The sequence below is a fragment of the Mauremys reevesii genome, linkage group 20, assembly GCF_016161935.1.
Source record: "Mauremys reevesii isolate NIE-2019 linkage group 20, ASM1616193v1, whole genome shotgun sequence".
Lineage (NCBI taxonomy): Eukaryota > Metazoa > Chordata > Testudines > Geoemydidae > Mauremys > Mauremys reevesii.
Window position 1 is genome coordinate 16609893 of NC_052642.1, and position 21634 is coordinate 16631526.

The window sequence follows — 21634 nt, forward strand, 5'->3', positions numbered from 1 at the left end:
TAACATTGAAAAGACTAATATAAGAAAGAATCCAGTATCCACAATGATAGAGTCACTGTATCTCCAGGGATCCCCGATTATGGTTTCTATTCTTCGCCCGGTGACCAACGGGCCCCGTTATCGTACGCGGACTATGGTTCCATGGGGCCTCGAGTGGCTCAGATGCTTCGTAGTGAGCACGCTGCTTCAGCGAGTAACTCCCCCCTCCACCACCTTCCCAGCCCGGATCAGTTTAAGAGCCCAGGTTTGTATAGCGTTTCATTCATTTGGGGGAAACAAAAGATTATATACATCACCTGGTTAATGGTGCACAAAACCAGGCCTGCATGTCAGTTCACAGTTGGCTATGGAACTTCTCTTTAGCCCTTTATTTGATTCCACAACTTTTGATTGACTTTGCTTTAACCCTTAAGGTCAGGGTCAGGGATCCCTGCTCTTTGAGGACCTGATCCAAAACCCATTGGAGTCAATGGTAGCCTGATACTATGGAGTGCTGGTAAACAGGTTCTCATACTCCATTGGTGAGGACCATATAAATCCCTGGATAGATATATAGTCTTTTCGGTGACTTCAGTGGGCTTTAGATCAGGCCCTTAGTTAATTTATCCTTGAGAGTTGAAATGTGAGGGTTTAACTCGGTTTGGGTGACTTGTATTGCTTTTCATAAATTTTTAACTCTACTTTTTAGTTAAGCGAGTTTCTCAACTGCGTGAGGAAAATATATTTTTACCTAACATTAAATGTAGCTCATATGTCCAGAGAAATAGCTATATCTATATAATGCCTGTTTTATACCTGTGTAAATATCTCACCTTGTTTGTTTCCTTTGAAATACTATGCACTTTAATGGTGCTTAAGAGTGTATTTTCTCATCAGGTGTAATTTATTTCCACAGTACCCAAAAGCCTTAAATGGATTGATCTTAATTCATGTATCATGCACGTTTTCCATGTAGGACAATAATCTTATGGCTAAATCTTTTAGTTCTTCTTCATGTGATGGTCCCTCCGTGGGTATGAATACACACCATGCGCCTGACTGGAATATTTTTTTTACAAGCAGTGTCCACTTGTCCAGCCGTGTGCCATAGCGCTCCTCATGCTCCGAACCGAGGAGGAATCAAGGGTGGTGTGGGCCAATGCCTCTCCAAAGAGACTTCCTAAGTGTCTCTCTGGCTGTATTACCTTTTGTTACCAGCTAGCTCGCATTCACCCCCTAGGGGGTGAGGGCACATTCCACCACAGGGCAAGCTGCTTCAGCTGCATCTCTGAGAGACATATCCCTACTAGAGATGTGTAGGGTGGCTTCTTGGAGCTCTCTGCCATCCTTCATGAGACATTACGCTCTGGTCCAGACATCCACTGCGGATCCAGCTGTGCGGACAGCTGTACTAGAGTCAGTTACCACGTCTATGTCCTCGCACTCACCTCCTGTTTGATTACTGCTTGCTAATATCCCATGTGTGGGATACACACAGGGGCCATCACTTGAGGAAGACATGGAGGTTTCTAACCTATAATTGAAGGTTCTTTGAGATGGGTGATCCCTATATGTATCCCACTACTTGCCCTCTTTCCCCTTTGCTGTGGATTGTTTGGATTGCGGTAAGAATGGGAAACTGGAGAGGTCTTGGTCTCGTGAGTGGGCTAATGGACTATGCTTTTAAAAAGAATTCCCCACTCAGGCGCGAGAACATGTCCCCACATGTGAAATTCAGGTAGGGCCCACACATCACAAAGAACCTCCAGTTACAGGTAAGTAACCTCCATTTCCCCCCCTCCCACTTCTTTGTATGTATTGAATTTGGATGAGCTGAGTTGAGTTGGGTGGCATTTATTTGCCCGACTTGGTCATGTTTTAACTAATGCCCTTTCCCTTCCCTCCCAGAGAGGCATTCTGACTCCCCCTTAGAGCAATACACCATATGCTAAGGCAAATGTCATAATGAGTCATGACTTAGAAATTTCTCAACACTTTATCGAAAAAGAGTTTATCTTTCAGTGGTGACCTTTCTTGTCCAACACTGGATTAATTTGTGAGCAGGCTCTGTGTTAACATGGCAGTTCATAGGACAAAGCACCAGATAAGCTAGCCTCTACTTTCTCCCTGTCATTGCTCCCAGCAGAATATTTTGTAGCATTATGAGTCTCCACCTTCTTAGTATGTCTTGAACTGCTAGGATTATTATGTGAGCTCCAGCTATCGGCTCCTTCATGTAAATCAGGTGTTGGGAGAACCACACTTTGAAAAGTATGTTACATGCACATTAAGAGTTGGTTTAAAAAGCTTCTTTAAAGGGGAACAAGGATGATTTATTGGTAAAATCCTATTAGTAAGAAAAACTGTCCTGACATTATTGGAGTTTTTAAAATTTTCCTATCCTATTATTTCAGTAAAAAGCCTAGTTTCTATAGATATTCATGTAGGAATGTGGAAATCACTGAGGATACATCCGGAGGGAGTGTAATGAGGATGAACTTGTATTTCTGTAGCACCAAATGCATCCTAGGGAGCTTTGGAGATTTAGCTCCATGAATTGTACAATAAACTGTGCAGTTGTACAGTGCACAGAGATGAATCGCAGGAGGTGTGGCCACCTCTGGTGAGAAGTGGCCGTTGTTTAACAGTGCCTGGCAAGACTCCCCAGTAACTGAGTACAGGAAGTGAAGCATATATTCTAGCAGTTCTCAGCCAGGGGTCCAGGGCCCCCTGGGGGGCCACAAGCAGGTTTCAGGAGGTTCCCAAGCAGGGCTGGCATTAGACTCACTGGGGCCCAGAGCAGAAAGCCGAAGCCTGAGCAACTTAGATTTGTGGGGGCCCAGGCAATTGCCCTGCTTGCTACCCCGAACGCTGGCCTGGCTTTTATATGCAGAAAACCAGCTGTTGTGGAACAAGTGGGGCCTGGAGTTTTTATAGCATTGGGGGGGGGGGGGGCTCAGAAAGAAGAAGGTTGATAACCTCTGCTGATTTAAACTGAAATGAGCACGTCCACACAGGGGTGTGAACCATTTTGTTCACATCAGCTTAAAATCACACCTGTAGCTAAACCAGTGCAACTCTGCATGCCAACAAGACCTAAGACCCTGGGGTCTTACAAACTAATATTACAACTTGGGAGTTGGATGCTTGCAAGTCCCATAATTTTTGTAGCTGTTTCTTTTAATGTGATTCTGGTGTGTCCTTTGTGTAACTTGGGGTTGACAGACCCAGATCTGTTCTGAGTACTAGCTTATGCCCAGACTGGATGCGATTGTGTAATATTGCTGTTTCCAAGAGTGAAATTTGAAACAGATGTTTAGTGCTTTGTTGTTTCCCACTGGAGACTCATTTGAGAGCTGTGCAGTGCTTAGCAGGCTGCCTTAGACAGAAAGTTAGTTCCACTCTTCAATACAACTAGAGATTACGTTTTCTCTTACCAATAGGTTCTTCCCATCCCCTTCTCAGTCATCAACCCCTACAATCTCAATTTAAAAGCAGCCCCCAAATAGTCATCAATCACTTTGTGTTCAAGCTTTTCCGGTTGTTTGTTTGTTTCAAAAATATTGTTTTACTTTTACCTCATAAAAGTTCACGACCGCAAAATTGAACTGGCTTATTCCAGGGCTTCCTGGTACAATACAGACCTACAGATTCTTTTTAGTACCCAGTCATATGTCGGTGACATCCAGCCCCTTCCTTATAATTGCACTGCGATGGAAAAAGTCAACAAATACAACTAATAAATGCTAAAAGTGACAATTAAAAAGGAAAACTATGAGAGGAAGGATGGCTTTGTGATTAAGGCACTTGGTATGAGACCCAGGATCAATTCCCAGCTCTGCCACAGACTCCCTATATGAATTTGGGCAAGTCACTTAATCTTTCTGTGCCTCAGTTCCCAATCTGTAAAATGGGGATAATAATTCCTATTGCCAGCTGATCGAGTTAGACTATAATCTCTTCCTGTGTCTATAGAGTGCATAGCACAATGGACCCTGATTCTTGGTTGGAATTGCTGGGGTCTAGTGTAATACAAATCATCATTAAAAATAGTGTTGCTAATGCAGGTTGCTCAGCTCCTGACATGAGAACTCATACGTTATAATCATTTTAATTTTTGCATCCTTTTTCCTTTCTCCTTTTCCATCACGGAGGCTTTGCCACCTTTCTGTGGTGCTGTCACTGCTGGGTGTTACTCATTTGGCTTCAACTCATATTGGGACTTTGTTGGCTTGCTGTGGCTGCAAGAGGTCAAACTGGAAGCTCTACCCCAATAATCTTCTCAATCTGGTTCCCACTATACATTCTCCATCCCTCTTAGCTCCCTTGTGATACTGGTGCACTGACCCTGCTGCTCCACTGACAGAGAAGCATTGCTTTCCCTTTGCAGATAGTGTGTGATGGTAGAATTTCCCAAGTCATCTTGACCTCTGTTTTGTAGTAGCCTTTTAGTGCTTCCTAAACTCCAGTCCACCCAAATGGCACTGCTGTGGCAAAGACTCCCACTCCAGGTTGCTCACTGTAGGACAGCGAGGACTGAAAGTGCTGAAGAGGGAGCATATTCAGCCCGTTAGCACCCATCCTGTTGATAGAGTGACCAGATGTCCCGATTTTATAGGGACAGTCCCGATTTTGGGGGCTTTTTCTTATATAGGCTCCTATTCCCCTCCACCCCCATCCTGATTTTTTACACTGGCTGTCTGGTCACCCTACCTGTTGACCAACTGAGAAGCAGAGCTGACAGGTTTCTGGAGGAGGTCAGGAGAAGGGCAGCTGCTGTGTAGGACCTCATGGGTGGGTATGTGGACTGGAGGAGGGAAAGGCAGGGGGAAAGGATAGTGTCAAGTTAGTCTTTCCTTTTGCACTGGGCCTAGACTGAAAATAGCCACCTTCAGCATACACCTCTTAAAGACAGGAGGTAAAAAATATTTGTCCCGCCCCCTATAGGCTGCACAGTGAATTGGTGCCTAATTCAGCCAACAGGCAAAACTTCATGTACAGGTGAAAATTTACTAGACACAGTGAATGATCAGAGCACAGCCAGTTGGTCTGTAACAAGACACACAACTAAGTCAAAACACATATTGAACAAAAAATGTATGCATCCCATTCTCTGCCCCATCTGATGGATCCTGCCCCTTGATTACAATTGCTCTAGGCACTGGACCATCTAATCCTCAGGGTAAGATACCACTGGAAAGGAGTGGTTGGGTCTGAGGAAATCTAGAAGATCCTCAGTTTTATGCTGAGGACTCCTGGGTTGTGTGTGAGATATAAATCACAGATGTATACAATCTTTCCCACATCTCTCTTGACACTACTCTGGTACAGTATCTGCTCGTAAAGACTGGGACCACAAATTCTGCATATGAGAAACTCGAAGGTTCAAGTTATTAGGCTGAAGTTCTTCTGCTGTGAAATGTTCTGTGCAGGATGGTTTCATGTGCAATTGGTTAGTAAATTGAACCCAAACTTTTTAAGGCATGTGGAAAATGTGGGGCCTGATCATCAAGATTTCACAAGTACAATAAAATCCCTAGCAGTGGAGGAAGTTAACTGTGCCTGCCCATGTTTAATGCTGAATCATCAGTGATTTTATGCTAAGTAGAGACTTGCATCAGCTGGTTGGTGCCTTAGGTGGAAAGGGAGAATGGATAACACTTAATTCTTGATCTCCTTGGACTGACAGCCAAAAATGATATTGGAAAACAATAGTCCCCTACCTTTAGGTCAGCAAAACTCAATGGGGAGAGATTAGATAGCTTATAGAAATCTGTTTGGTGGCTTTTAGTTTTCTCTCTTCCTTTCAGAAAACCACTAAGCAAGTGTTTTCTAGTCATCCACTTATGATTTTTGCAGTTGCAAATTGAATGATTTTACCCTGGATGCTGATGTGTCTTCATATATTATTGGTTGTGGTGTTATAGCCACTTGTTGCTAAACGATTTGTGCTACTATTAGCAGCATATTGGCATCAGTCAGCAACTCCTGTAAGCATGGGAAATCCTCCTTTGAGATCTTTTGAGTTCCCATTTTATCTCCCATGCAGGGTAGTAAATACCTAGGGGATACTCACATTCCATCCCCTCTTCTCCTTGCTCTGTACGTAGTAGAATCCTCTTCTAGTAAATTGTTATTTTTAGTTATGTTTGCACAGAACAACTTCATTCTCAATATCAGCCTTACATTTTGCACAGGGCAGTGCATTGAAATGGGGTTTTCATTCATGACTATAAACAGAGCTGCTCTCTTGTGGAATTCACTACAAATGGCATGCCACTGTACGTTACGATGATTATTTTATTTTAACAAGGGGAATTTGTTTCTGTCTAACTCACATTCCAGAGCTCCCTCAGTGTGATCCAGGGAGAACAAATGAGTGTCCTTAGCTCTGTTCCATCTTCAGTTTACCACAATGGGTACCAAAAGACAACCTCAATAAAATCCATCAGTGTTAGGGGGTCATCTAAGGAGAAGTCTCTGCTTGAGGTGGCTTGCCATTTTCACTGTCCTAAAAGATCTGTCCCATATCCTCAGCTGTGTAAATCAATATTGCTCCACCAAAAGTAACGGAGCGTTTCTGATTTACACTAGCTGAGGGTCTAGCCCATATTGCTGCTCCTGTTAGACTTGAGGTGGTATTTTTTGAGGCTCATACAGTTGCTTCTTCAGTAATCACTGGATATACGCTCTAAGCATCAGTATCCAGATCTGCCAGTCAGCCAGCTCCACCTCCCCAATACTTCATCCTTTCAAATACATTTTAAGTAAATACAAATATTTGAAGCTTTGAAATGTTTCTCCCACTCCCCTCCACACACGCAGCACCACGTTAGTTGGATATGCGATTTCTTCTTGTGGGGGTCTCTAATCCACACATGTAGAAAGCTGGATGCTCTGATCTGGTCATTTCCATCTCTAGCTTCTCTCCTCTTATGGATTTTGACACAGCCGTAGAGTAGAACAGCCATGCTAGAATACAGCACAACTCTCTAGAAACTGGTCGTTGTTTTAAATAGTGTAATTTTATCATTGTATCTTGAAATTAATATTGAAAATAGAGGGACCTGTTCAGCCCAGGTGTCACCTCCATTGACTTCAGTGAGTTACACCAAGGAGAAATTTGGCCTATTTTGTAAATATTTTTTGTTTTTGTTTGTCTTTAATTAAACCCTTGGCATATTTCTATGTATAATCTGCCCTGTGTTCTCTAGGGATTGCCACTGCTTCTTGACATTGTTATGACTTTGGGTTTTCCCAGGAAATCATGTTCTGAAATGGAGTCTTCAAAATTACCTTTACTTAGAAGATCTGGCCAATGCAGTAACACACCATCACACAGAGGGTATCTATTATCCACATCATTAAGACACATTACAGTCAAAACCTGCACCGCTGGTCAGACTGTGGTGTCTTTCATAATAATAGACACTTCTTTTTAACCCTTTCCTGCCCTACACACATGCATATGTTTCAATATGAGAATTAAAAGCAAGTGAGAGAAATGACGGTACAATTATTTCAGTGTCATTGACGCCATTGCTAGGATGGAACAAGACTGAGAACGCTCTTAAAACTCAGCAGTGTTATTTTTTTTTAAGGTTTGCCACAAGCCATCTCTTGTGACTTTTGGCTGATGGTTGGACTGTTTGGGGTTATTTGTTTATCTCCCCTGCACACGGTTAATTTTTTCCTTCTGACATGGTTTGTTTCTAAGGAATGTGTGTCCTTACGTCCTCCTCAGTAAAGGCCCTGTCTGCATTCTTTGCAAATCAGCATGAAGGAAATTTAAAATGGTTTCTTTCCCTCCCGTGGGCCTGTTAGAGACCCATGGATTTGCTCAACTGGGCAAACCAGGTTTTCTGTGTGACTTGGCAGTAAAACCTGTATCCATTTAATTGAACCAGAAAAAAGTGTGTGCTAGAGCAAGATAATAAAGGGCTTTTGAATATCTCAGCTGGATATTTTTCTTCCTGAGTGAGAAGGCCAAATGTTATCTTGACATTTAATCTTTAATATTAAAAAATGGTGCTTTGTTTGCCAGCGTGTTCCAAAATAATCTGTTTACTCTCTTCTTGCCTTATTTCTTTTAACTTGCTGAATTAGATGACCTACTTACTTCCTCCTGTTACCAGTTACAAAGAGCCACATTGCACAATTTATTTTGTAAAATGGACTTTCCGACCATTGCAAAGCCATTGGTTGCCATTTTACTTTTGCTGGTTAATTGATCTAGTTGAGGGGTCTTTAACTCTTGCTGATACAGCACAGTGAAAGATTGCTCAATTCTGAGCCAGTGGCGTAATGGGAAATCCTGAATGATCATATCTCAATGGACTTAAGACTCCCACAGTGTGTGATGCTGAAGGCTATGTTGGCTGTACCAAATTTGCATATAAATTGTTGTAATTTTTAACAAGGAGCTGATCCAAAGCCCATTTTGTTCATTGGAAAGGTTCTTAGCGTAGGACTATAATCTTTTCTGGGTGTCTCTTGACAGAGAAGTAGGACTTGCTCACTCTTCGATTTCATCGGCAATAAAAACCTGCAATTGATCAGCTCAGTTCTTACCTGCAGATTACAGGGATAGGGCGTCTACAAGCTGCCACATTTCACTCATCCCCTGTTTAACTCCTAACTTCCCCTCCTACCTGAAGAGTGGTTACAAAGAGGATGGAGCTTGGCTGGTCTCAGTGGTGGCAGATGACAGAACAAGGAATAATGGTCTCAGGCTGCAGTGGGGGAGGTTTAGATTGGATATTAGGAAACACTATTTCACTAGGAGGGTGGTGAAGCACTGGAATGGGTTACCTAGGGAATCTCCATCCTTAGAGTTTTTTAAGGCCTGGCTTGACAAAGCCCTGGCTGGGATGATTTTGTTGGTGTTGGTCCTGCTTTGAGCAGGGGGTTGGACTAGATGACCTCCTGAGGTCTCTTCCAACTCTAATCATCTATGATTCTATGATTGTCTGCAGGAGACTCAGCAAAAGAGAGAGGCCAAAACCCTGGAGCTGTACAGCCTTGAACTTTTGGGGAAATACAAAACTTTGCAGCTCGAGCCTGTTTCTAATAGCTACTTTATACTAATAATTCAGAGATAATGAAAGGTTGGGTATGACTGTGCAGTATTAAATTTCACTTTTAGGTCTGTCTCTCTATACCTAGGTGGAACAGCCTGTGCAGTTAGATTTGAGAAGGATGGGTCTCTTCAGGGCATGGTGTGGATTCCATCTGCCATATTTAAGGGGTTTTTAAAAGGTGTTTAAATACCCGCCTCTTCGGAGCTGATGACTAAAACTCAAACCTCACTAACTGTTACAAATAGAATGATAACTAAGGTTTATTTAATTGAGGCCTTGCCAGACTGCATATCTTTTTGATTTATTTGTCCTTTCACTGTTCTTATTTATTTGCAAGCATCTTGTTCGGTCTAGTCTAATTAAGTGAGGGAAATTGAAACCAACTGTGAGCAGTTTAAAATACATGCGTGTATATACACTAACTTTATCTGGCTTGCAAGGAGATGCTGTGAGAGAATAGGTGGGCTTTGTGGTGCATACAGGCATGTCTCTATGCACTCTGTAAGGACCTTGGAAGTAACATAGGTTTATCTTGCAGCAGGCTATTTTCATTTGAGTCTTCCTAGCCTGCTAAGATTTCTCTTTGCAGTCAAGTCTTTTACTCATAAATTTTACATTCCAGAGTGATTGTGAGAAATGCCAAAATCTGATCATCTAACATGCTTAAAGATCCAAATTTATCCGTTAGCATCTTTTCCTGACTTAAAAAAAATTATTTTACTTCCCCTTAAGGAGGTGAGTGTCATAGATCCTATGGAATTCTTTTTTGGTTTTGATCTTCACTTACTTATTTTGTGCAGTTTTGGAGACAGAGGGAGGTCCTCGCTCTCCAAATCTAAGGAACAAAACAAAAAAAATCTCCTTCATAACAATTAAAAAAAAAAAGTTACTCCAAAATGTTCCATTCCATACCATTTTTTTTTAGAAAAAAAACAAACCTTTTAGATGATGAAATCTTTATATAGCTTACAGATAAAAGGGTGGCGGGGGACGGGGGGGAGGTTTGGTAAAGTATTGAATGGATCCAAAAATGATTTTACTAGATGTGATTTGCTTTATTTGCTGTCAACATTTTAATATCAATATTAACACAATGTGTAGTCTAAAACTAGTTCCTTTGTAGTTTGCATGGGATGTGAATGCTGTCTCGACGTGCCCAGATCTAGAAAACTTGTTACTACTGCATGAGCATCAAATCAGATGTTGAAAAATATCGATATAGTTTGTGATAATTTGGTGAAAATGAGCACCTACAGTCTCTGGTTGCAGTAGTGTGTTGAATGATTGTTTTTATATATATATATCTATCTATATATATTTGGAGCTCCAAGCTTCTTAGTAGTATGGGCTGACTATTATTCAGTACTTGCTCTCCTATCGCATGGCCTTGGTTAAGTGTTAGAAGTTGGGCCTAGGCTGTTTATTCTAGTGTTTGGCTTTGTAATAACTGTGCATGCTCGGCTTCTAGCCTCATACCCAGCTTTATTCTCTGCACACCAGTCTTGAATAGCTACAGTGCTCAACCGAATTTTGGCGCACCCGCTTCCCCGGCAGGCTCCAATCCAGCCCGGCCAGGAGGATTTCCAGGGGCTAACAGCCCAGGTCCAGTCGCAGACCTCTACGGTACAGCCAGTCAGGACTCCGGTGTTGGTAATTACATAAGTGCTGCCAGTCCTCAGCCAGGCTCTGGCTTTGGCCATGGAATCGCTGTAAGTAACCATTTCTTTCCCTTCTCCACGGGGGTAGTTTGAATTTAGTTCAGGAACCATTTTGTAGAGGGTTGTTTGTTTGTTTTTTAATGAAAAATGAATTGTGTGGTGCACTGCTCACATAGCCTTTTACCATTTTGTGATACTATTCTATCTAACTTGCTCAATCTACTAATAGACTTGTTTCAAAATGGCACACTCCACTGCCCTGGCACTTGAATTCTAAGCGGAATTGAAAATGCTTGTATGACCCCCTACTCCTCCATTATAGATTTGACATACATTAAACTGTAATATTTTAAAAAATGCTTAAAGTTTGTTCATTTTAAATTTAAGTCTCTCTATTTCTGTAGAACAAATATTTTAGGCTGAGGCACCGAATGGCATATAATGCCCCAATTCTTTATCTCTATCGAAGAGAAAGTGGTCCTTTGCTTTAGCATATCCAGTTCTGCAAACATACATGTCCTTAATTTAAAACAGATGAATAGTCCTACTCATGTCAGTAGGACTATTTACATGCTTAAAGTTAAGTACGTGCACAAGTGTTTGCAGAATCAGAGACTTAGTATGGAATTGAAGAAGAAAAGTTAGCCTGAGATGATGTGTGCTCAACATGTTGATGAGTAGTTTATTGCTAACATTTCTTGAAATTGGAAGGTCACAAGTAAGTCCCTACTATTTTTTTTCTCAAGTCAATGGGACATATTTTCATGGTTCTATCATCTAACTAATATAGGCAATGGAAATTTACTTAACAAACTTGCATGCTGTTTTTCAGATTGTATTGTTTTACCTCTGTGTGTTAGCATGAATGTGTTTGAATCTGTTTAGTGGCTGTCAGTCTTTGAAATGGGAAATCAGCTACCTGGAAAAAAAAATTTAAGCAAACAATGAGATTTTTTTTCATTGTGTGTTTTCCATCTTAGATGTATAGAGAAGTTTCAAAAGATTACTCAAAACCAAACAGGAGAGTAATGTTCATATTTTAGCCAAATTGGTTGGGGGAAAAAATGTAGTGCAGACAAAGCTCCTGAAATTAACTAGTGTGGTTTTCATTGTATTTTTTAAATACCTTTTTGCAGCCTTCTAGTTGTGCCCTAATGTTCTGAATTCTTGTTCAATTCCATTCCCATCGTAAGGTCACTTAAGTAACTTGACAATCTCATTGGATCAGTGGTGCTCTGAAATGTGGATTATTATTATTCTGCCAAGAGCTACATCAATTTAAACTGCCATCTATCACCACTTACAACACCCCTCATTTCCACTTTTCGCCTAAAGAAAAAGACCTGTTTGTTCTTGAAAACTTGTGCACTTTGACCTCTGCAACATCCTGATTGTCAAATAATAATACAACATTTGGCATCTTGTTTTGTCTGTATTATCATTTTTTTAAGGAAGTATTTTCTCTCTGATGTGCAGATTGGCAGCCTCCTAATTCCTTCTCTCCCCCCATAACCTTATCGAGAACATGGGGGTCTTTTTTATTCTTTATTTTTTTAACATTGTCCATTTACTAATCCTAATGTTTAAAAAACCCAAAATTTAGAGGGGGGGTGTGAGAAGATTAGCGTCTTGGAAAGGTAACATTAGAATTCAACACATCAAGTCAGTGGTGACCAGAGAACAGCTTTCTTAAACACATATTCATGCTGGCAACACAGTCTTTCAAGTCCTTTGATAATTACTTGCCAAAAAATTAATAATAATCTGTTCCCATGTATAGAACACTGATGACCTTAATAATTGTACAATTTTAGGGACCTTTGATTGCAACGGCTTTTACAAATGGATACCATTGAAACGTTACACATGGTTGGTTGCCATCTCACTTTGAGGTATTACAATATATACCATTTGTATGTTATGCTAAGCTACTATTTCCCGTATATATTTTAAATTAAGAAAACACCTTTTGATCTTCATTTTCTTATTTCCTTGGCCTTTAATCATTCCTTTTTGCAATTGTTTATTTTAAAATCAATCTTATGGGTTGGAAACTGGAAGAGAATCAGGAGCTGGAACCCAACAAAGTTAGTGTTTTTACATTCATTAAGCTTAGAGCAGTTGCTGGCATTCTTTAAAACCCAAAGGAATAAATGATGATTCCAGAAGTCTTTGGGGAAACAAATGAAAAAGTGTCAGTAGGCAGCATTGCTGTGAGGATTACGGATTTGCTATGAATGCAGTTTTCTAAAAATAAGTGAACACCGTTGCTTTATTGCAAAGAAAACCATAATTCATAATTAAGTACTGTACCAAATATTACAGCTATGAGATAACATTGTTACTAGTAACCATAGAGCAATTATCTAGATTAAAAAATTAAACCTAAGCAAATTAAATTAAAGACATTACCTTAGTATTTGGATCACTGCCAGTTTCCTACCCTTTTAACTGAGCTTGAGTTAATTACATGTTTTAAAAAAAAATTGTTTGGCCTTTTGGCATATTCATTTTTGCAAATGAATATTCTTATACCTCTAATAATGTAAATTAAAAAGTCAGTCAATACAAAACAAAAGTTATACCTATTAAACCATGTGTTTACCTTTGTAGTTTACATTTTTCTATACGGATACAAAAATAAATTTAAATGTCAAATTTTATTTCTATTGATTCTTAGCTAGGAATAAATCTGATCAGTCACATTTTAAATTTCAAATAAATCTATGGAATTAAAATCATAATTACAAAGGGGAGTGGGATTGTTACAATACGTGTGGAGGGTACTTAAATCTGTATGTGTATCTACCAATATATGCAAAAAAAACCTGCCTAGAAAAACAATCCCGCGCGCGCACACACCCCTTATCCATCAAGCCATGATCACCCCACAAAATGCCCACTGATGCTGGGCTGCATGATTTTTGTATCTAATAGAGATAGTACATTGATCAGTTTATAACTATTACTATGTTATGATCTCCTTTAATGTATGACAAGAAATGGTCATGAGTATCTCCTGCATAAATGTGTATTTTAAATTTTTAAGAATGTTTCCTGAACTAATTTGGTCCACAAAATATAATTTTTATGGGGAGAGTAAAATGGATAAGCACTCATTTTTAATCCTAGTTATTTTTGGTGACGTTACAGTGTGTGTATAGACACAGACACACACAGTAATTGGTCTATATTTTAATCATATTAATAATAATATTTAATTTAATAATATTTTCACTATTGTTGTGTCTATATCCTTCATAAAGACAAGCTGTGGAGCTCAAAGCATGTTGGGGATTTTTAAAGAAACAGTAATTTGAACTAATAATGCCACAAGACAGGAAATGTTAACAAAATTAATATATTGCAATCATCTTAAACCTACCACAGCACATCAACGGGTAACCATTATTTACTGGCCAGTGTTACAAGTGCAATCATTAATGACTTAAAAACAGAAATAGCTGTTAACACCGCTAATTACTAATTAAAATAGATGGGGGGGGATTGTCCGTATTATTAATTTCTCAAGGACTATTGAGTTTGAAATTTGTAATTGTGACAGTGCCTTCCAAAATATACTTCCACTTATCTCACTATGGTTTCCTCTTCCATCTGTGGGCAGGCTCCACTGCTCCAGCTTACAAGGGTCTGCTAATATAGTGGTTCTCCACATGCAGAGGACTTTCTGTAAAGCAAAAATCTTATCTTGATACCGAGATAGGATGTGATAGTATTTGAACTGGGTCTTTACAAATTACATTACTTAAAATGAATTGCAGTGAAGTTCATGTCAAGGTTCAGCCCTTCTGCATACTCTGTGTGTGCAAGATTTCAGCATCTCCTTCATCTCCCTCCTGCTGGACTACAACTCAGTATACACCTGCTCGGCAGCCACAGGTGTGATTTGCAGCTCGTGCAGACGTACCTGTGCTAGCTGTGTTCTAGCTAGCTCACTAAAGTGAGGACACTGCAGCACAAGCCCGCCTAGTACATACTCGCTTGTGCAGCCCATGCTGAAACCCACTTGCTTGATTTTAGCAAGCTTGCTAAAGCAGTGGTTCTCAGCCTGGGGGTACTCAAAGGTCTTCCAGGGGGTACATCAGCTCATCTAGATGTTTGCCTAGTTTTACAACAGGCTACAGAAAAAGTTCTAACAAAGTCAGTACAAACTAAAATTTCATACAATGACTTGTTTATGCTGCTCTACATAGTATACACTGAAATGTAAGTACAATATTTATATTCCAAAAGATTTATAATATATGGTATAAATAAGTAAGCAATTTTTCAGTAATTGTCTGCTGTGTGACACTTTTATGTCTGATTTTGTAAGCAAGTAGTTTTTAAGTGAGGTGAAACTTGGGGGTACACAAGACAAATCAGACTCCTGAAAGGGCTCCAATCGTCTGGAAGGGTTGTGAGGCGCTGCGCCAGAGTACATCTACATGAGAGGCAAATCACACCCCTGCCTGCTTGCACTGTAGATAGACCCTCAATTGTAGGAGTGTTTTTTTATTTTTGTCATAATTAAAATAATTTCCGTAGTGAAGTTTAAATAATAATTACCCCCCTCTGTCCCAATCCTGGAAAAATTGACCTAGAAGAGTAGTCCTGTTGCACTCAGTTGGATTACTGACATATGAAATTGTTTGCAGGATCGGTGATTTAGGTGTTACACATCCACTAATAAAAGTGATCATTCCGTTGAAATGTACCCATGTAAAAGTTATCATCTAGAAAGTACTTGAACAGTTTTAGAATATGCATGTATAAAGCTATGTAAACTCAATAGTGTGACTGGTGTATTAGGAGATTTTCTAGTACTTCTGATGAATCTAGTAATATTTTATTGTTCCCAAATATTAGTGAAAGAGACGATCGATAGCTTAAATTCTGCTCTGCTATACTTTTCATTCCAGAGTAACCCCATAAGCTTCAATTATGTTACTCTGGATTTATACCATGTGATTTAGAACAGATTATGGCCCAAAACACAGGTGTCAAATGTTTAAGGACGCTTCTCATTTTGATATTAAAAAGTTTGCACAGTTCTCATGCACTGGCCCTTTGCCAACATCACCTGCTATTTACATAAACGGAATAGGTCATGTTTAGACTATTTCTGTTCACTTTTTGTATTTAAGTGATATTATCTTTTTCATATTACACATATGAATAGTGGGTTTGATACTGAAAGGGACTGAGCTCCCAACAAGAGCTACTGGTCCTCAGCACATCCCTGGTTCAGGTCTATTATATGTCAAGTTTATTCTGTGTGGCACCGATTGCACAAAAGAACATACAAAGACCTGCACAGGAATTCCACTGAGCTATTTACAAATATAGGTACATAATAAACCCCGTGAGGAACTGCATTCGATTTGAGAACTTCTGTTGCTCTCAAAAAAATTGGTTATGTTATGTGTTCTTTTATCCTTTATAGAGTATATCTGGATGTCCAGGCAAGACAGGGCGAAGTTTCTGAATGGTCCCATGTTCAGGTGATATCATCAGACTTTGAGCACTACATCATCACCAATAACATAAATAAACTGGAGGTGGCACTCTATGGACTTAGGTTGTTTAAAATCTCTCTCATCATCTCATGAATCTGCTGTACTATAAAAACAGCTTTTAAAATATGTATATATAATCCATTTCTCTTTTGTTTTATTTTCTTGATGGGTCCCCCCCCCTTAAATCTATTTGAATCACATTTTTTCAAGGCATTTGACATACTCTCGTAGTCATGTAGTTCTAATTTGTGTATCTAGTAAAAGCCTAACCATAGTGTAACTGTTTATATTAAGGGGTTTTCTTTTCTTTTTTCCTTCCTTTTGTTTTACGTAGTTGTTGCTTAAAGGATGCTGAGATGGTAACATGAGTCTCAGTCTTTTGGTACCAATTCTGAAACTGTAAAAACTTTTCAGGTGGAATTTTAGCACACACTGAATTAGAAGTTGAGCAAGAGCAGCGGGTGGGCTGAAGTCAAGTTTCTAGTTTGCGTTGTATGGGAGCTGAGAGAGTAGTTGAATAGCAGGATCTCTAGCCGTTCTTTTGATTTGTGATGTCTTTGTTAACCTAATTATATCTATTTTCGGCAATAAGGTAAGGACTGCAAAATTTTTTTGTGTCCTTCTTTTTCTATAAGTGCTTTTTTTGGTTGAAAGAGGTGATATAAGGTTTTTTGAAATTGTGAATTCTGAAAAAAAAAAACAAAAAAAACCCTGTAAATACAATTCCATTAACTACATATAAACTATTAAGAAAGAGAAAGAGAAATACAAAATATTTTTGTGATGGAGTCAGTCTAAGGCAGTTTCTCTACTAAATGGAAGAAAAAAAGTTTTAAACGTTTAGATCAACTGCCAGAGCTGGCCCATAAGAGTTAGATTAACACTGTTTAGCTTGCTCTGTAGGTGTGTTAGACCTTATAACTGTACTAGCGTCATACCAGCATATTAACTAGTCATATGTGCACAGCTTAAAAGGTAACAGTTTAGTTATATTTTTAATTTAAGAACGGCTTTTTCCCAAGACTGAAAAAGAAGCTACAATTTTAATATTTAAAGTATTTAAAGTTTGAAGCACACCTTTATTAGTCGTTATTTTAAATTAGATCAACCTGCTGTCCAGTCATTTCAGCTGCTCTAAATGTCCTATAAAGCTCTGACAGAGAAGAGATTCCTCTTCAGTGTCTAACACGCCATAGGAAGAGCAGTGTTAAAGCTTGCATTATACCTTTTATCCATTATTTTCTATATTAACAAATTAGGAAAGCAACCTTTTTATTGTTTGTTTGTTTGGAATACCTCAGTGCTACAAGTATCACCCTAGAAGCGACAGAAGATTTTAATTTATTGTAGATGTAAACAGAATTAAAAAAATATAAAAAAGTATAAAACATCATTGCACTGTGACTGGTAGGGGGAAAAACTGACAGTTTCCTATTTGCACATGTTTAATATTTGGCTGTTATATATATGGTCCTCTGTTGGGGGAGGAAACTTATGAAGGATATTTTTTAATTTAATTTTTTTAATATTGGTAAATAGGCCTGCAACAGCAAAATAGAAGTACAACATGATAGGTGGCATTAAGAACATACTGTAGTATGGATATATTTCTTCTTTTTTTAACATAATATTGACAAGTTTTATTAATATTTTTTTAAATTGTTACGTTTATAAATTTGGTACTTTAGGTACAGCCAGTATAAGACACTGAATGCGACATTTGTTAAAAAGAGCTGCTGCACTCCTATTTTTGTAAATTTTACTAACACGTAGACTAATGTAGACATTCAATAGACCAGGTAGAGCAAGGCATCTTTAAAAAAAACAAGGCATCATAATGCTATCTGAATGGGGAAAAAAACCTTGTTTTTCTTGTTTTTTAAAAATGAAATCATGCTTTTTTTGTGTAATATTTTAGTTTTTTTGTTTTTTGTTTTCTTATTTCAGAACAACCAGGTTTAAGCAAAATGCTGGACGCTTTTTAAATATTGAGACTTGATCAAGTAATAAAATAACAGTTCTTTAAAAAATAAAAATAATAAAAAAAACACAAACCAAATTCCCTGAGATCCAATGTATAAGTCAGGGAATTTTTTATTAATATTTTGTCAATGTTGATGACGTACTGTACTACCATTTGTTTTTCCTCTCCATTCCCTATCACCTCATAGAATATTCTTTGTTGATCATTGTTGTATGTTAATAGTGTATAAAATGGCTATCTTGTAAGAGTGCTGTCCTGATGCTAGTGTAGTGAATTTTCCCCCCTCCTCTTTCTCTCTTCCTCTTCTAGTACATATTGGTAGGTGTATTGTAATTAAGGTTAAAAATTTAGATGTAGTTATTCAGATTTAGGACCAGTAAGGATAGAACTTTCTCTTATTTAAGACAAAAATGCTAATAATTTTGGGCAGTTTCTTCCTTTTTTCCTGTCTTTTTATTTTATTTTTTGCTGATCTGATGTGGTTTCAACTAACCAAAGGTCTCACAATGTTAAAAATGCTGGCAAACTCCTAAAGCATTTTGTAGATCCCCACCCTTGACTTTAAAAAGGGGGTGTGCCATACTACCTTAAATGCTAATGCTAGATATGCAAAACTGGATTTTTTTAATTTATTTTTTAAAAGAGGGAGGCATGGTATATTAAAATGATTTTACTAAGAGAAAAAATATTTTTTTAAGAATGCTCAGAAGAAATTGATAATCTGTGTGAATATGTTTTAGATGTTTATATACCTTTTGAAAAGTCCCAGTGGCCCATAGCACAAATATTGTGGAACCTGATATGTTTTTGATGTGGCTACCTAGACTAAGGTTCACTTTAGTCCCCCGCTCATTTAGAAGTCCATTTCGAAGGATTTTCTTTGTAAATTATTTTAGCACAAAGGTTCAGCTACATCTTTATTTTAGTCAAGCACAGTGGCGAATGCACTGATACAACTGATCTTGCCCATTTAGAACTGTTACCCTGGGAGTTATCAGAGAGAGACTCCTGCCTAGTTGTGCAAATGGGCAACAAAAAATAGCTCCTACTCCCCCCTGAAGTCCACTATTAACACAGAGACGGGTTTTCCTGTCCCTGTCCAGAGTGGGATATGCCCTACCCATTTCTGGGAGACCTGCATTATGATACAAAGTGCTGATACCGTGGGACAACTTTGGTTACTAAACACAATGTAAATTTTGGAGGGATTGCAGTAGCGAGGTAAATTTAGTTAAAGAGGGTAACTACCCTCCTCCCCCCACCCCAAAAAAATAATATTCATTTGTGATTGACTTGATTAAAATGAAGACTGATCTATCTGTCCTTTTTATTTTCTATACTTCATAATGTTCATTTTAATTTGAATTTGTAGCTTGGACTTTAAGGTAGCATGGCTCTGTTGCTGTAATTTTTTTCTTCATTGTACAGCAGTATACAGCTGGTGAATGTTACACATCTTGCTAGATTAGTTTTAATCATTGGGTAATAATGACCTGAAAGGTGTTCGGATTTTTTTTCTTCCCCCAGCTATAAAACCTGTAATGCTATTTTGACCTTTAGTGTGAATGAGGGCTAGTGACTTCAGCCACAAAAACCATCCTGTTTCATTCTGCCATTCACTCAATGCAACATAATCTATAATAAAGCAATATTGTTTATTACATTTTTATTGACGGTCAGCCATGGTTATATATGAAATTGTTTACAAAAAACACTAACTCATAGTTATCTTTTATGCTGTGGAAATGTCTCCTGGGTGGAACTTTTGTGGATGATTTTTTTTCCTGGGTGTTTTTTAAAAGCAAAACAGATGAGACAGGAAAATGAAAGTTAGTGTAAGTTTGGGAGACAGTGCATGGAAGACACACAGGCAGATTCTGTGGTCTGCATACATACACTGTAGAGTTTCATAAGTACAGAATCTAATTCAAACCCATTTTGTGTGTGAACACTACATGAGGAGATTCTGTAAGCTAAGCAATACTTTAATACTGTAATAAAATTTACCAAAAACAAGTAGTTAAGAAAGTCAATCTAAGTGATCTGTTCACAAGTTTCCAAACAATCAGAATGTATTGTCTTGACAGAATTTCATTTCAGTGTAAAAATCAAAGCTGAAAAACTTTGACAAGAAGCAGGAGTCACCCATGTTATAAAACTGTATTCTGTACATACTCTGACACCACGTGTGGGATCTCTGTGTGTCATTTTGACTGTAGTGGATAGCAAATATAAAACATTATATGTTGTACAAGTTCTGAATTCCATCAGTAAATGTACCTAAACAAACTATGGCACAGTGGCAGGCCTAGCCCTTCCTTTTATACTTTAGTATGAACTGATGAGAACTTTGGTAGTGACTTTTTTTTTTAAACTATATATACACACACACATATACATATATCTGTATCTATATATCAAGCATCTTTCAGGTCTCTGTGTATGGCTTTCTAAAGCCCTGTTGTAAAATACTATGTGGATGGGGGTCTCTCACATCACAGATGTGGAAAGTATAATTTTATATTTGTATTTTCAAATAAATAAGTTTGTGAAAGGTTTCCATCCTCTACTGTGGTCCAGAAATCAATGTGTTTGTCTGACAAAAAAATAAAATACTGTTTTGAACAGAGTTGTGGAGTCCCCTTCATTATGAGTGAGTATGAAATGTATTGGTGTATACCAGAGGGTCTGCATTTGTTCTCATCTTTTCCCCTTCTGCTGCTGCTCTTACCTTAACATGTCCATACTCTTCATACACATTAGAAGCAGGTGGGCAACTGCTGATTGTATGTTTTTCTGCTGTGCTTGGCTGGAACAATGAGCACAAAATCTAGTTATCACCAAGAAAACAACCTTCATGCCATGTAAGTTCATGTATCCTCCCTAGCAGATGTGTGAAATGCAGAGCACCGTCTCTATTACATTAGAAAATGATGACACACTGCCTTTTGTATGACACAGTCTTAATCAAGGGGGAAGTTATAGTAATTACACAGTGGTGTAATGCTCCTGCCTCCAGTTTGGTAGCGTGTAGTATTTCAGACTGCAGCAGGTTGAGGGAGAGTTGAATTCTACATAACTATAGACACAAATACTCATCTAGATTTTTTTCCTTGAGCTGGTGTGGTTTTAACAAACCATCGAGAGGTACAGCTATAGCTCTGGCTAGCTCCATGTACAGAGAAAGCTGTCTTTGCTATCTATGCGTTCAGACAGCTCACTACAGCTAGAGTTATGTGAAGATAGCTCTTTAGAGCAGTGGCTCTCACAGATCGAGAAGGATCGCTATAGAGGTATCTAGATTGCAATGGAGTCTATAGCTAACAGTAGTTCTGTATAGATCTCTATACATAGCAATGGATCACTGTAGATGGGGTGGAGCTCTACTGATTATACATAGAGGGTCATCTCTAC

At 38.6% G+C, this 21634-nt stretch overlaps 1 protein-coding gene across 17 annotated transcripts in view; it reads left to right on the forward strand.

The window, feature by feature from the left end:
- The window catches only part of MSI2 (musashi RNA binding protein 2), a 388181-nt gene extending 367336 nt beyond the window's left edge, over positions 1 to 20845 (forward strand). For 13 of the 17 annotated variants that reach the window (XM_039508152.1, XM_039508154.1, XM_039508155.1 and 10 more), the window contains 4 exons: positions 68 to 244; positions 10560 to 10768; positions 12532 to 12609; positions 16164 to 20845. In XM_039508152.1, coding sequence (XP_039364086.1) covers positions 68 to 244; positions 10560 to 10768; positions 12532 to 12573 — 428 coding nt within the window. In that variant the 3' untranslated portion in view covers positions 12574 to 12609; positions 16164 to 20845. The remainder of the gene's footprint in view (positions 1 to 67; positions 245 to 10559; positions 10769 to 12531; positions 12610 to 16163) is intronic. The other 4 variants (XM_039508161.1, XM_039508163.1, XM_039508165.1 and 1 more) reach the window with 1 other exon arrangement.
- Positions 20846 to 21634: the final 789 nt, after the last annotated feature.